The 14,808-nt window shown below is 46.3% G+C and overlaps 2 protein-coding genes across 12 annotated transcripts in view; both read left to right on the forward strand.

Annotated features, from left to right (window-relative positions):
• Window positions 1–14,808, forward strand: part of LOC135896749 (kinesin-like protein KIF12) — a 535,077-nt gene that overhangs the window by 48,441 nt on the left and 471,828 nt on the right. For all 10 annotated transcript variants that reach the window (XM_065425246.1, XM_065425247.2, XM_065425245.1 and 7 more), the window contains exon 3: window positions 8,355–8,433. In XM_065425246.1, the coding sequence (XP_065281318.1) occupies window positions 8,355–8,433 (79 nt within the window). The remainder of the gene's footprint in view (window positions 1–8,354; window positions 8,434–14,808) is intronic.
• LOC135896752 (uncharacterized) lies at window positions 9,686–12,190 on the forward strand. 2 transcript variants are annotated; one of them, XR_011512364.1, is made up of 2 exons: window positions 9,686–11,515; window positions 11,609–12,190. XR_011512364.1 is itself a non-coding variant. In XM_070534681.1 (2 exons), exons 1-2 carry the CDS (start codon window positions 10,286–10,288, stop codon window positions 11,705–11,707), a joined length of 1,062 nt encoding a protein of 353 aa, XP_070390782.1. In that variant the 5' UTR covers window positions 9,686–10,285; the 3' UTR covers window positions 11,708–12,190. The 2 variants fall into 2 exon arrangements, 1 of the variants encoding a protein (XP_070390782.1); XM_070534681.1 differs by having other exon boundaries at window positions 9,686–11,248.

The following is a 14,808-nucleotide window of genomic DNA, read 5'->3' on the forward strand; positions in this document are numbered from 1 at the left end:
CTGTTGGTATGGGGGACTACATTCCAATCAAACTTGGATCGACTGATATGTCTCCAAAAACGAGCAGTTCGCTGTGTTGAGAACCTTGGACCCCGCGATCACACGGCACCTTTCTTCATAAAGCATGCACTTTTAAGAATTAATCAACTGTACGAACTTAAGCTCGCTATATACATACGAGGTGAACTCGTGAAAAATTCACTCATTTTTCATCAAAACCACCTCTCAAGTTACACCCAATACAATTTCAGGCATGACCATATTAGAGTTCCATTTTGCAGGACGAACTACGGTAAAAAACAATTAGCATACTTAGTCCCATCCTTCATAAATGCACATCCTAACACGATCACTATTGGGCAAAACTTCAGACCCTTAAACTGCTTTAAAAGTGCCATGAAAAAAATATTTGCTTTCCCTTTCTGATTGACATTGTGCTAATTGGTTTTTGTGTGTCTTATGTACAATTATTTTAAGTGCGGTTCATTTTGTGCTTGTGTGTATATATATATATATATATATATATATATATATATATATATATATGTGCGTATCTTATATATATGTATGTATATATATATATATATATATATATATATATATATATATATATATATATATATATATATATATATATATATATATATATAGTTTTTTTTCGTGTTTATATTACTCTGTTGATCCTAAACTGTTTCTACTTAGAAAGTTGTATAGTTATTGTTGTATTTAATGCACGTATGTTTGCAATGTATGCTATGTACGTCTAATTCCCGCTATTGATATGTGTGTATACTATCTGTATGTTATATGCTACCACACTGTTGAGCAATGTATGGGTGACAGGGCCCTAGTCAGGCAGACAATGTACTGCCTTTAGCCTTGCCATCCAAGACCTTCACTGTGTCTGAATCAATGCTGAATAAATAAATAAATAAATAAATAAAAATAAATGGCACTGAATTTGAAGAGTTAGATGTCTACTCCGGTGTTCCACAGGGGTCTGTGCTGGGTCCGATTCTTTTTCTAATTTTTGTTAATGACATTCGTTCTCAAGTTGAACCTGACGTAACAGTAAGTCTATCTGCAGATGACTGCGTCATCTACACCACAGTACGGATGATTAACGACCAGATTCGACTTAATTCCTCCTTAACTAACATTTCCAGATGGTGTCAAGAATGGGGAATGGAAATTAACGTAGCAAAAACTTCATCCATGTATATATCTCGGAAAAAGGTACCCTTAAAATTTGCATATCATCTAATGGGATTACATGTAACAGAAGCCGACACAGTTAAATACTTGGGTGTTACCATCACAAACACATTAAAATGAGACGTTCACATTAAACAGACGTGCACAAAAGCATATAGACAGCTGGGATACCTTCGCAGGAAACTTGCACTGGTACCTTCCAAAGTTAGGCTAGCAAGTTATAAGGCCCTTGTAAGGCCAATCTTTGAATACGCCAGTATTATCTGGAATCCGCACCAAATCTACCTTCTTAATCAACTGGAGGGAATTCAAAATAAAGCTTTCCGGTTTGTGTATTCGCAGTATTCACGTGACGTCTGCATAACCGCACTACGCAACCGGGAAAACATTCAAACATTGGCAATTCGCCGACGCGTTGCTGCCTTAAAGTTTCTCTACCTTCTTTATCATGACAGCATTAATATAAGCAAACAGGAGTACCTAAAACCACCATACCAGCGCTCAGCCAGAACAAACCATGACAAGAGTATCAGGCCATATACCTCCCGCTGTAATACATTCAAGTACTCCTTCTTTCCGTCAGTCATAGAAGTATGGAATAAACTGCCACACGGCATTGTGTCCTCGGAATCTGTTATAACATTTTCTGTCAAGATTGAACTTTTTTTTTGTTTAGCAGGTTGCGCAGTTGTAGAAAAAAAAAAGGGGCTGTGCACGGAGTGTATGTTTTATGTGGATGCTGACCGCAGTTCTTGTAGTGTATGCTTTTACTGTGTATGCCGCTTGCAGTTATTCCGAAATCAGTGTATAACGCGCACCCTTTCCTGTACTGTTTAGTACAGCAACAGTCCGTACTGTTTTAGGACTTTCGTTTCTTTCATTTCTTATTTTCGGATCTTTTTTTTTCTATTGCTGGCAATCTGTACTTTTCGCTGTTGTTTTTCTTTGTTGTTCCCACTCCTGTAAGAGCCTGTAAAGGCTTACGGTATTGATAGAATAAAAATAAATAAATAAAAACTTGAGCTCACAAAGGAATCTGAGGATTACAATACCGGCTTTTCTATGATACGGAGCCCATAACGCTACTCGAGTTAAAAAAAAATTCGCAGTTACGCCGTTAAGGCGAAGCATCGATTGCGATGTAAAATTACTACATAGCTGTACGAAGCTTAGAACGACAGAAAGCTGAGCTAGTTGGTAAGGAGTCATAATGCAAAAAAAGAAGTGAGACGTTCGTGTTGTCCACTTCTCTACTCTTGTGTCCTGTCTGCACGCCTCACTTCTTTTTTGTATAAGGAGCTGTACGAAGTGTAGTAGCTTTATCGACCGTATAAGCTTGTAAACATTCGTTTACTAACCAAATTAACAATGATAGAATGTGTAAGCGTGACTCAACGAGGACGTAGAAAGAAACAAATACACAGAGACACCGCTGTCATTCTGTATCTGCTTCTTTCTACGTCCTTGTTCAGTCGCGCTTACACATTTTATCATGGACTCGAACCAACCAGCCCGTCAACGTGTTTTAACTAAATTAACCAGCATGGTGTCAAAGGCACACAGGTAAACGTGAACACAGATCGCTCGATAACAGGGGTAACTGTCTGTAAAAAACTTGGAAGACGCTTAAGCTTCGCCTTCCAGAGTGGAACGCGGTAGCGTTATCGCACCCCGTTCGCACCGCCCACGCATTCGCTCGGCATGCTCTTGAGTCACACAAAGACGAAACGTGCGCCTTAGAAAGCGCAACGAACCAAAGAACTCGGTGTTCGGAGAGAGAAACGACCTACGCGAGCCAAACGTCGTGATCGGCACGGACAGCCGGGCCGCGACGCGCCATGAAGGCGGACGCAATCATGCATGGGGCTGACGCCTCGATGGGATCGTCCTCTATCTCGTCTGGGAGCACCACGCAGACGCATGACTCCACGCCAGCAGCACGGCACACATCGCAGGGGACGCTTTTCCACCAGACGCGCTACGGCGCAGCGATCACGTCAGAGGCGTCCCGCATCGGACGTTGCACCTAGGAATCGCGCTGTGAGCGGAAAGAGGAGCCGCGTCGCCAAAACACGAGGGTTCGAGTGACGCACGCTGGAAGTTGGGAGAGGAGAGAGCGAGAAAACTTAAACGCAGGGATATTGGGGCATCCTCGGACCGGTCCCCGCACGGCCCCAATGCGCTCAAATGAGACGAAAGGGAGAAGCGGGCGAGTGGCGCGCCACCTGTTTGGGCAGTGCCGTACATTGCGCGGAGGGGGTCTTCTGGGTTTGCCGCAAGATGGCTCTGCGTGTGTGCCAAGCGCAGAAGAAATGTAGCGGAAACGTACTTCGCTACGCGTTAAACGGCGACTTCTGTAGTTTACATGCATGCTCATAATTACCGATGTACACCGCAGTATAGATTTCTACGGCACGTTTCTGTTATCAGACATGTTATCAGACATGCGACGTAGCTGGCGAAGCGAGCGGAGGTGAGCGCAGCGACGAGGAACGCGGTGTGACGTCGTACGAAATGGCGGTGGCGGAAAGTCGCGGCGCTGCGCCACGGCTGAACACATGTGCCTCGGTACTACTAGTGGCGCATGCGCAGTAGTGACTAGGGAGTGAGAGAGAGTGAAAAATGTTATCAGACATGCGACGTAGCTGGCGAAGCGAGCGGAGGTGAGCGCAGCGACGAGGAACGCGGTCTGACGTCGTGCGAAATGGCGGTGGCGGAAAGTCGCGGCGCTGCGCCACGGCTGAACACATGTGCCTTGGTACTACTAGTGGCGCATGCGCACTAGTGATAGGGAGAAAGAGAGAAACAGTGGCTTATCTCGGGTATGCCAGGATATACGTAGCGAAAGCTAAGGCATAGCATGGTTAGCCTTGGTTAATCTTGAATGCAAGGCCAGGTTATTCTGGTTGTCTAGCTATGTTGCGGTCATTAGCCAGTCGTTCGGCGCACTGTTCGTCAGTTTCCTGGGCAATTTGTTTCCTCTTCATCTCGTTCCGATGTCGATTCCAGGCCTCCTGGTTTTCAGAATTGTCGCCGTTCATACTGCCGCCTCAACTGTGGTTGCGGCGCACGCGAACTCTCCTTTTCAATCCTCCGACATGCTATCAGGCATGCAACGCAGCTGGCGAAACGAATGGAGGCGAGCGCAATGACGAGGAACGCGGTGTGACGTCATGTGCCTCCTCGAAGCACCGCCACGGCGAAATCGCAAGTTCACGGCCAGTAAAGCTTTCGCATTAAAAAGGCGTCCGCATGCCGGTGTGACCACACACTAGTCGGATCGGCCGGATGGGCCGGATAGTCGAAGCCGTCAGTATCTCTGCGCCTAGGTGCTTTACGCTTGCAAGGTGTCTGCGTGGCTCGGTAACCATGGCTGTAGTTAAGAGGAAGCTTTAGCTCGGGTGCTGCTATCTAAATACATCTAAAAAGATAATTCGTTTTTCTCGGCAACCACTGCACCAAATTTGACGAAGTTTGTTGCATTTAAAAGAAAAACTTAAAATCTAGTGCCCGTTGGTTTCGAATTCTTGATTTAGGTTGTGAATCTTTTATTAAAGATTGGCGGAAATCTAAAATTTCCAAAACAAACGAAATTATCAAGTGTACAACACTGTAACTCATCAACAAAAAGTGATAATACAATTCTGTGAAATCCATCTAATAGTACATCCAAAGTGGACAAAATTGAATCGCAAAAATTTAATAACACAGAAATACAGCCTTTGCAGAACCCTTGTAAACAACGTAACAAATTCACGTAAGATGTAAAGTGACATGTCAAATTTGTCCGCTTTCAATGATGTAATGTAAAGCAAGACATGACATGACAAGCAAGACGTGTAATGTAAAGCAAGACAGAGGCCACTAAGGCATTGTTAGCAGCTAGCTTTTTCCCTTCACCTATGAATGTGCAGCCAATCTCACAGGCACTACTCTTCTCGTCGGATTTTGGCGAAAAGCCGCTAGACACTTCCTTATTCTTGTGCTCTGTACTTCCTACAGAATTTTCAGACAGGCGTTTTCTCTGTGCCATTAACTGATCACAATACTGTATCTCTTTTAACAATGCTGCCTTCTCTCTCTCATACTTTTGCTCACGCTCACGGTTACGTTCCTGATACGTTCGCGTTCATTCTCACGTTCTTGCCGCTCACGCTTACGTTCTTGACGCTCACACCTAAGAGTAAGTTCTTGAAGCTCACGCTTCCGTTCATTCTCGCGTTCTTCATGCTTACGCTCACTCTTACGTTCACGACGCTCTCGCTCACGTTCACGATGCTCCCGCTCCCGTGGTTCTTGTATCACCTCCCAAGCAAGCTCAATGCTTTTATCATCATTGCCACTATCTCGAATCGCCTTTATGATAGCTGGCGTCTTCATCTGTTCGTCCGCCTCAACTCCCAAATCGTCGCACACCAACAACAAGTCCAACCTCGTCAACCTTCCAAGATCCATGGCAGCTGTACCGACTGGTGGTTAGAACTGTTTTCCTTAATTAATTTATGCAAACACACAATGCAACTAATTCATGATTCCCAGAACTATCAAAATGAACACACAACATTTGAGTCTGGCGAATCAAAAGGAAAAAAAACCACGCGCTCACTTACGGTTGCAGCACCCTGCCATCTCGTTCATTGGTCCGCTGTTCCCGGTTCCTCAGGACTCCCTGGGTCGAAGGCTCGCTCTTCTTCGCTACTCCCAGTTCCTTAGGACCTCTTTCGACGAAGGCTCTCTCGTCTTCGCTCTTCCCGGTTCCTCGCGACTCCTTTGGACGAAGGCACGTTTTCGCTGTTCCTGGTTCCTCAGGATTTCTCTTGAAGGTTGATCCGTAGTGCTGCCACCAGTTGATGCATTTGGAGGCGATCCCACCGCTAGCAAGCAGTTGTAGGAGTCGAGGAGGACGTCGGGATGAAAACCTTGGGAGGTTTACTTACATTATTTACAGTGAGAGTCAATTAACCGTCGTAGAGTCATTACGGGCCGGCACCAACTCAAACGCTGCGGCCCGTGGCAAGAAGCTCGAAAGAGATGGATCAAGGAATGCTCTAGGAATGCTCCCCTGCTGCTCCCAGTCTCCGTCTTTTAAGCGCTTCGGTGTCGGTAAAACATGTCACGTTCGGCCAGTGGGAGAGCCCGCTCAGGTGACGCCATTTTCGGCCAATGGTAGGCGCCCGTGCGACGGAGTCACACCCGGCGAAGAGAGTCGCTGCTCGTGTGTTTGTCCGAGGGCTTCCTTCTCCCTGCGGTCTTGCCTTGCTGACTTGCAGTGCGCCGTCACCATAGAGGGAAGGGGGCCACGCCGCCAGGTTGTCACGGTGCATTACAGCCGTCTTGCTTCGGGACGGTCACTTTACTCGCCACAGTGCCAGGCCCTCGCTTTACTTTCGGGAAGAGCCAAGCAGTGAATAGCTCCACCGGCTGCACACGAAGTGGGGTCCGCCAACTTGTTTGCACGTGTCGTGCCTCAGGAATGTGGTATCCGTGTTTCTGCGCTCCTGAATTAGCTGTGGTGCGATTCGATGAGGTCTGGGGAACTCGAAGTAGGCTCAGGAAATGGTCCCGTATCTAACAGTACCCAGAACCTCCACCAGTGTCGCGGTAAAACGCGGACAGAACACAGGGAGACGTTCTTCACGAACAATAGGACAATCTGTTCAAAAACAAACAGACCAGAGACTTGTCTGCTTGGTCATCACCCAATCTCACTCTGACCCACCAGGCGGAGTCCGTTCGTGCTCCCATCGTCGTCGTCGTCGCCTGCACAAAATAAACGCGTCAATATATATATATATATATATATATATATATATATATATATATATATATATATATATATATAATATTCCCTTGTTATTATTACTTATCTTTTACTGTTGCTCTTTGAACATGGACGCTCCAGGTGCATTTCTGCCGCCGGCGTCGCCGTGAGGTTCCGTGTAAAGTGCAAGGGCGCTGAAATCGTCGCCGCGCGCCGTATACTGTATGTGCCAGTGAAAGCGTGCAAGTGCGAGCCGGCAATCGCAGCGCAATCTCGCGCACGCAACGGACAGAAACGGGGAAGAAGCGCGCCGCCTACCGTCGCGCGCAAGGCTTGGGGCTATGGTAGGGAGGGGGAACGCGTTCTACTGCGGGTCGGGTCGCGGTATCGTGAAAGCCATCTGCGATGGCTACAGAGTCCGGGTAGCGCTCTGCTTTCCCGGCTTAGTTCAGGTTTGTGAGAGCCGCTGCAGGAAATTCATTTCGCTCGCTGCTGCTGCCGCGTTGCCTCACTGCAGCGCTTCGGCAACGTGTTTCCGTGATCATCGAGTGAGATACGCGTCGTGGTTGCTCAGTGGTTATGGTGTTAGGCGGCTGAGCACGAGGTCGCGGGATCCAATCCCGGCCATGGCGGCCGCACTTCGATATAGGTGAAATGCGAAAGCGCCCGTGCTCTTAGGTTTAGATGGACGTTGAAGGACCCCAGGTAGTCGAAGTTTCCGGAGTACTTCACTACGGCGTGCCTCATAATCAGAAAGTGGTTTTGGCGCGTAAAACCCCATAATTTATTTATATTAATTTTAATCGATTGAGATGTGTTCATGTTTGCTCGTGCGCGCGTGACACCATGCTTGTTAATTTATTTGGTATAACTATGTTTAATAGCTTACACGGCCGATAAAACTACTGTCCTTACTTCGTATAGCTGTCCACTAATTCGCCAGCGCAATCGGTGCTTCGCCTTTCAGGTGAAACTGCAACTTATTTTTATGAACTGTTATCAATCCGCATTTCGTGATGTGCATGTATTCTTTGTACTTTGAACGCTTTAATGCTTATATATATATATATATATATATATATATATATATATATATATATATATATATATATATATATATATATATATATATATATATATATATATATATCCGATCATTCCGACGAAGGCCGGTCGCCGAAACAGCCAAGCAATTCGTAACGTTGGTAGCTTCCTTGAGCCAAGGCTGTTCATGGCAGGTGCCCTCGTACCGTAACTTTTGTTATGGAAGCATGTCTACGGACGATGATGGGTGCCGCTTGGGAGGATGTGTGCCTCGCCTTTCTCAGACAACATTCAACATGGGTAGTTTCATTGTGGTGCTGTTGTCTTCTTCCAGAGTGCGGCCTCTTACGGCCCTTGAGCATGATGGCTACAAGGCTCAAGCGCTCAACTACCCGGGAGAAGGACAAGTGCTCGTGAGTGGCATGCACCTTTAGATAAGAGATCTCGCGCTCACAATTATCAATTCTCCTTTGATCGCATAATTCGTGCCTCGCGATAGCACGCGCTTTCGCGATACTTTGCTGGCTTCCGCGGTCCTGATTAGTTAAATTTTTTGTGCTCACAGCAATCTGCAACATCCTGGCATACGGCGATGAGGAATACCGGTCAGGTTTCTTTTGTCCCCGCCGGCGTATTACTGACTTACGTAAAGACCAATTCCAGCCTTCCGAATGCAGGTAACAAAGAACACGAATACAGATGTTTCTTTGTTTTAGAAAATGCATTTCAGATTCCCTCTAAAGAAGCACTGAGTACGTAATGGCGGGCGAGTCGGTTATACATGACTACAACGAAGGCGCCAAATAACAAAGGACGAAGGAAGACCACTTGGGACAACCACGTAGCCGCACCAACAACGGAGCGTTTTATTGCTTGACACAGGACTCGCCGTGGCTGCTCAGTGGCTATGGTGTTGGGCTGCTGAACACGAGGTCGTGGGATCGAATCCCGGCCACGGCGGCCGCATTTCGATGGGGGCGAAATGCGAAAACACCCGTGTGCTTAGATTTAGGTGCACGTTAAAGAACCCCAGGTGGTCGAAATTTCCGGAGTCCTCCACTACGGCGTGCCTCATAATCAGAAAGTGGTTTTGGCACGTAAAACCCCATAATTTTTTTTGACACAGGAATGAATAGCTGCTGCCAATAGTCAAAACAAGAAAAGACAGTGACGTCATCTGCATCACCCAACAAAAACACGATACAGAACAGCTACTAAGTGCCGCTCCCAAGATGCGCCAGTTCCTTTGTCGATAGAGAAACTGAGGGATCACTGATACGAGCATCACCACCCTTCTTTATCTCAAGCGCTTCCAATATCTCCCTTGTTAGTTGATCATCCACTCACAAGTGCACTCCCGATTTTGATAGAACCTGTATTATGAACAGAGCAGATGATCAACTGACGAGGGAGATATTGGAAGCGCTTGAGATCAGGAAGCGTGGGGGTGCTTGTATCACTGAACCCTCAGTTTCTCTATCGACAAAGAAACTTGCGTATCTTGGGAGCGGCGATTAGAAGCAGTTCTGTATCGTGTTTTCGTTGTGTGATACAGATGACGTCACTGTATCTTCTCTTGTTTTTACTTTTGGCAGCAGCTATTTATACCTGTGTCAAGCAATAAAACGCTCAGTTAGCGCGGCTACGTGGCTGTCCCGTGTCGTCTTCCTTCTCCGGTTGTTTTATTTGGCGCCTTCGTTGTAATCATGTAATCTATAAAAAGGGTGAGTGCAGCGGTTCAGTGGTCGTCCGCAGCAATTTCGAAACTAATCTGACACAGCTAGCAGTGCTTTCCTTTACATCACAGATACACGGCATTTCAGCAAATCTGTTGCGATAGTACGAATTTCAGTTTCAGAGTCGTCCACGCATTGCGCATAAAGTGGGGCAGCTTGTAGGCGCAGTCGTGCAGGCGCAGTTCCTCAAACGACTCTTGCTGCCGAAACCTTCAACGAACCTATAGCACGCAGAAAAAAAAAACAAGAAGCATTTCGCAACCTTTTTGCCTGTAGATGCTGGAAACTCGATGAGGGCAGCGAATTGGGAGAAAGAAGACGACGAAGCTGCTGCTAGCCTGTCTGAGTAGCTCTGCCTACATTTATCGTTATTTTCATTATTTTCTGGTTATATTACTGGTCAGAACGGTTCAAGACGTCTGTCGACTCGAAAAGGTACCTTCCGTATCGGAGACCGACGGGTGCTGCGCCACCTGCCGCCTCACAAGGTGCTAGAAGGACTCAAGCTGGCACCGACGAGCACCCCGCCATGACCTCCCAAGAGCTGACACCGGGTCAGAAACGCCAGCTGGTTTGTACAAGCCAGCCTGGCTGCAAGCGACAAGACACTGGTGAATCTGAAGACGAGTCAACTATCATCGAGGACGACAACGTGGCGAAGCCTTCAGACCTGGACATGGACGAGGGTGGTTTCCGAATTGTGCGCCATCGTAAAAACAGGGTGGAGGGTATTCCAGTGTTAATCACCGCAGCATCCGAAAGAGATGATTTAAGGCAAGTAAACCCTATTGTCCTGTATTCTGAGCTTGAAAGGATTCTCGGTGGAGCACCAGTGAAGAGGCACTTCACAGCACAGGGAGCATTGCTCTTAGATTTAGAGACAGAAGGACAAGCCAACGTCCTTCTAGAGACCAAGAATATCGGCGGCATAGTCATATCTGCCCGTGTTCCACACAGTTATAGGAAAAACAAGTGCATTGTTAAAGGAGTCCCTAAATGGTACTCGGATGAAAAGCTGGTCATCTACCTGAGACCTCAGGGAGTATTTCATGCTAGAAGAATCATCCGTCGGGTCCAAACCTCGTCATCTGAATGGGAGTCAAGGCGCACTAACGCGGTGGTTCTCACATTTGCTCCAAATTCTGAACGCCGGGAGAAGGTCAACCTTGGTTTCACAAGACACGAGCTTGTCGACTACGTGGAGACACCACCACGCTTAAGTGTCAGCGCTTCGGACATATCGCTAAGTACTGTCGTGGGGAACAGAGGTGCAAGTGCTGTGGGGGACCTCATGACTTTAAGACGTGTGACAGTAAAGACAACTTTGTATGTGCAAATTGCGGCGGTGACCATCCTGCTAGCTACGGTCGATGTCCTGCGCGGACAGCTGCTCAGCGAAGAAATAAGTTGTTGGTTCTGGGTTCAAAGAGTGCAAGCGCACTATCGAACACGAAGAAGACGTCCAGAGCGCCACAACTACCTGATTTTGAGAGTACGCATCTCATTTCCCGCGTCTCACACCGATAAACGAAGTTAGTGAGCCAACGCAAACGGTCACAGGCTCTGAGAAACCTGTTCGAAAAAAGTCCGAAAAACGCACCTATGCGGCCGCAGTAAACCGACCTCAAGTACCACTTGGAAACAGCAGGAAAACTGTCAGCATGTTATACGCGCTTTGTTCACGGCACTACGTTCCCAACGTCGCGAAGATGCCTGCTAGTTCAACGGAGGATATGCTGGAAGCAGTGCTGGCTCTTGAGTCAGTAATACTATGCTCTACTTCCACATACCGTGGCGTGGAACCGGCAGTGCTATGGCAATGCCGCTTACGCATGTTCTGCTTCTCGTGCAGGTTGCATGTAGTTCCAGAGCGCTTTCAACAGGCCACGAATGCGACAACCACAGGATTATGGCCAACCTCACCGAAGTATTCGCATGCAACAGCGACTAAATCTTCAACGCACGCGATCGTGGACCGGTGACGTCTACTCCAGTGGAATCCCGCGCATGTCCAGCCACAGTCAACGCACTATGGTTCACAGCTACTATCACCGGCCTACAAAAGGCGGCAGACTGCAGTGTCCCTCTGGGGCGTGGAACCTGCAGTGCTATGGCAATGCCGCTCACGCATGTTCTGCTTCTCGTGCAGGTTAGTGAATGTATACCATGTAGAACATTTGCAGTTCTTATCGTGCCGGTTCCACCCCGTATCCTGTATAACTGTGTACGTATGCATTCCGACGCCAGAAACCGCCCAAGGCATCGCATTTTCTTGTTGCGTCGTTATGCCTTTTATTTCTTATTATTAATACTGTGTGGTGATATTGAAATGAATCCCGGCCCTAACACTGATGTGACACCACAGAAAATTTTGGGTGGGCAAAATGTCATTGTTCGAAAGTTTAATACTATTGAGGCGAATCAAGCGGAACAGAAGGCAGCTATAAATGATTTGACTGCACGTGTGTCGTCAATTGAAGTAAAAATGTCAGTATTACCAAACTTAGAATCCGCCGTTACTGAGTGTATCGCACACTATGACGCACAGCACGGGGTGATACAGCTGCTCCAAAATAAGGTCGATGATCTTGAAAATCGTAGTAGGCAGCACAACCTCGTGTTCTACGGCATACCTGATACAAATATTCGCGAATCTTGGTCATCATCTGAATTGCTTTTGAAGGAAGTATGCGCAACAAAATTGCAAGTTAACCCTGAGTCGATCGAAAAAGCCCATCGACTTGGAAAATTTCGAGAAGGGAAAACGCGACCCTTGATCGCAAGGTTTGGGTCTCTGAAAGAAAAACGTTTGATTTTAGGAAAGGCCAAGAATTTGAAAGATACAGGTATCAGTATGTCGGAAGACTTTTCTGAGCCAGTGCGCAAGAGAAGGCGAAACCTGTGGCGATTTGCTCAGGAACACAAAAGTAAGGACGCACGTGTGCAATTAAGGCATGACACGCTCTACATAGACGGCATCAAGTACACCTATGATGACCTTTCAGACAAGGTTGTGCCGTGCAAATGGCCCAATAACTCCTTATCGACTTCACTTTCCTTTTGGTAGTCAACTGTAGGAGCATTAAAAACAAAGTTGATGCTTTCAGCAATTTAGTGCACATGGTCAAACCTAGTGTAGTTATTGGCACCGAATCATGGCTGGATGAAGACGTAGCAAGCTCTGAAGTATTTCCTGATAACTTTACAGTTTATCGAAAAGATAGAAATCACCATGGAGGTGCTGTATTTATCTTGGTAGACCAGCGCATCCCTTCTACACGCGTAAATATTATAGAAGATAGGAGTGAAGCTGTTTGGTGTCAGCTGAAAATCCCGAACGGCAAATCCCCGTCAGTCTGCTCCTTTTACCGGCCACCAGTTGGTTCAGCCAAGGAATTGTCTCATTTCACTGCCACAGCTACAAAAATCACATCCTATTACGTCATTGTGGGTGGGGACTTTAATCTGCCTAATCTCAATTGGAATGAACAGCCGAAAACCTCTGGAAGCTCCCCTAGCTTCACATCTGAAATTGCCGATTTCATGAACCTCCTTTCATTAAGACAAACTGTGCTGAAACCTACGCGAGGAAGTCATATCCTAGATCTTTTTTTCACAGATATGCCAGAAATGGTCCAGAACGCTGAAATATTGCCAGGGATAAGTGTTCAGGATGTCGTGCTAAGCGAAATAAATATGAAACATGTAGGCGTTTACAGTGAGAAGAATCGGTGCATGTACAATTACGCCAAGGCTGATATCCAATCAATCAATGCTTCACTGGAAGCATACTTCGTTGTGTTCGAAACACTTGCGGATGAGTACTCCGTGGAAAACCTATGGGTTCTATTTAAAGAAAAAATCTTTGGACTGCGCAACCGGTTTGTTCCGTCATGGGTATTGACTAGAAGGCGTAATCGAAGTAAGCCATGGTACACTAAAGAACGGAATGTTTTAGTGAAGCGTAGGCAAAGAATTTACCGTTCATTTAAACGATACCCTTCTAAATAATAATAATAATAATATATGGGGTTTTACGTGCCAAAACCACTTTCAGATTATGAGGCACGCCGTAGTGGAGGGCTCCGGAAATTTCGACCACCTGGGGTTCTTTAACGTGCACCTAAATCTAAGTACACGGGTGTTTTCGCATTTCGCCCCCATCGAAATGCGGCCGCCGTGGCCGGGATTCGATCCCGCGACCTCGTGCTCAGCAGCCCAACACCATTGCCACTGAGCAACCGCGGCGGTACCCTTCTAAAGAGAACTTTTGTAAACTAAAACTGGCAACGCGGGAAGTGAACAACGCTACAATCCAAACAAAATCAGCCTACTTTAAAACAATAGAAAGTAAGATAAAGCAAAGTCCGAAGGAACTTTGGAAGCATATAAAACGAAATAAAAAAGACATTTCTATCCCCGCTTTGACCGATGGCGATGTTACAATTTGCGACGCCACAGAAAAGGCCAAGTTGTTCAATCTTTATTTTATATCGGAAATATCTGAAATTGTTAAAACACGAATCCACACCCATGCCTAAAATAGTGATCGAAGCTTGGGGCATTGAATTACTGCTTCGTGATTTAAATTGTGCAAAAGCTGTGGGCCCTGACTGTTTACCCAATTTTATGTTGGTCTTACTCTCATATAGTGTCAATGTATTTGAAAATTATTTTTGAGAAGTCCTTGGAACACAGTTCACTTCCGGCTGATTTGAAAATGGCATTGGTTGCTCCTATACATAAAACTGGCCCGCGCAACATTATTAATAACTACCGTCCGATTTCACTAACTTCTGTGTGCAGTAAAGTTCTAGAGCATGTTTTATATACTGCAGTAGTCAAACATATCGATAGTAATTCTTTATTTAATCCAAATCAGCATGGATTTAGGCGAGGATTATCATGCGTCACACAACTAGTAGAGTTCACACATGTCTTAGCGGCAGCCCTGGACGATAAATCATCGGTCGACTGTATTTCTCTTGACTTTCAAAAAGCGTTGGACACCGTTTCACATTACCTGTTACTGCAGAAACGAACCAGTTTTAA

This window comes from Dermacentor albipictus, chromosome 2 (genome assembly GCF_038994185.2).
Source record: "Dermacentor albipictus isolate Rhodes 1998 colony chromosome 2, USDA_Dalb.pri_finalv2, whole genome shotgun sequence".
Taxonomy (NCBI): Eukaryota; Metazoa; Arthropoda; class Arachnida; order Ixodida; family Ixodidae; genus Dermacentor; species Dermacentor albipictus.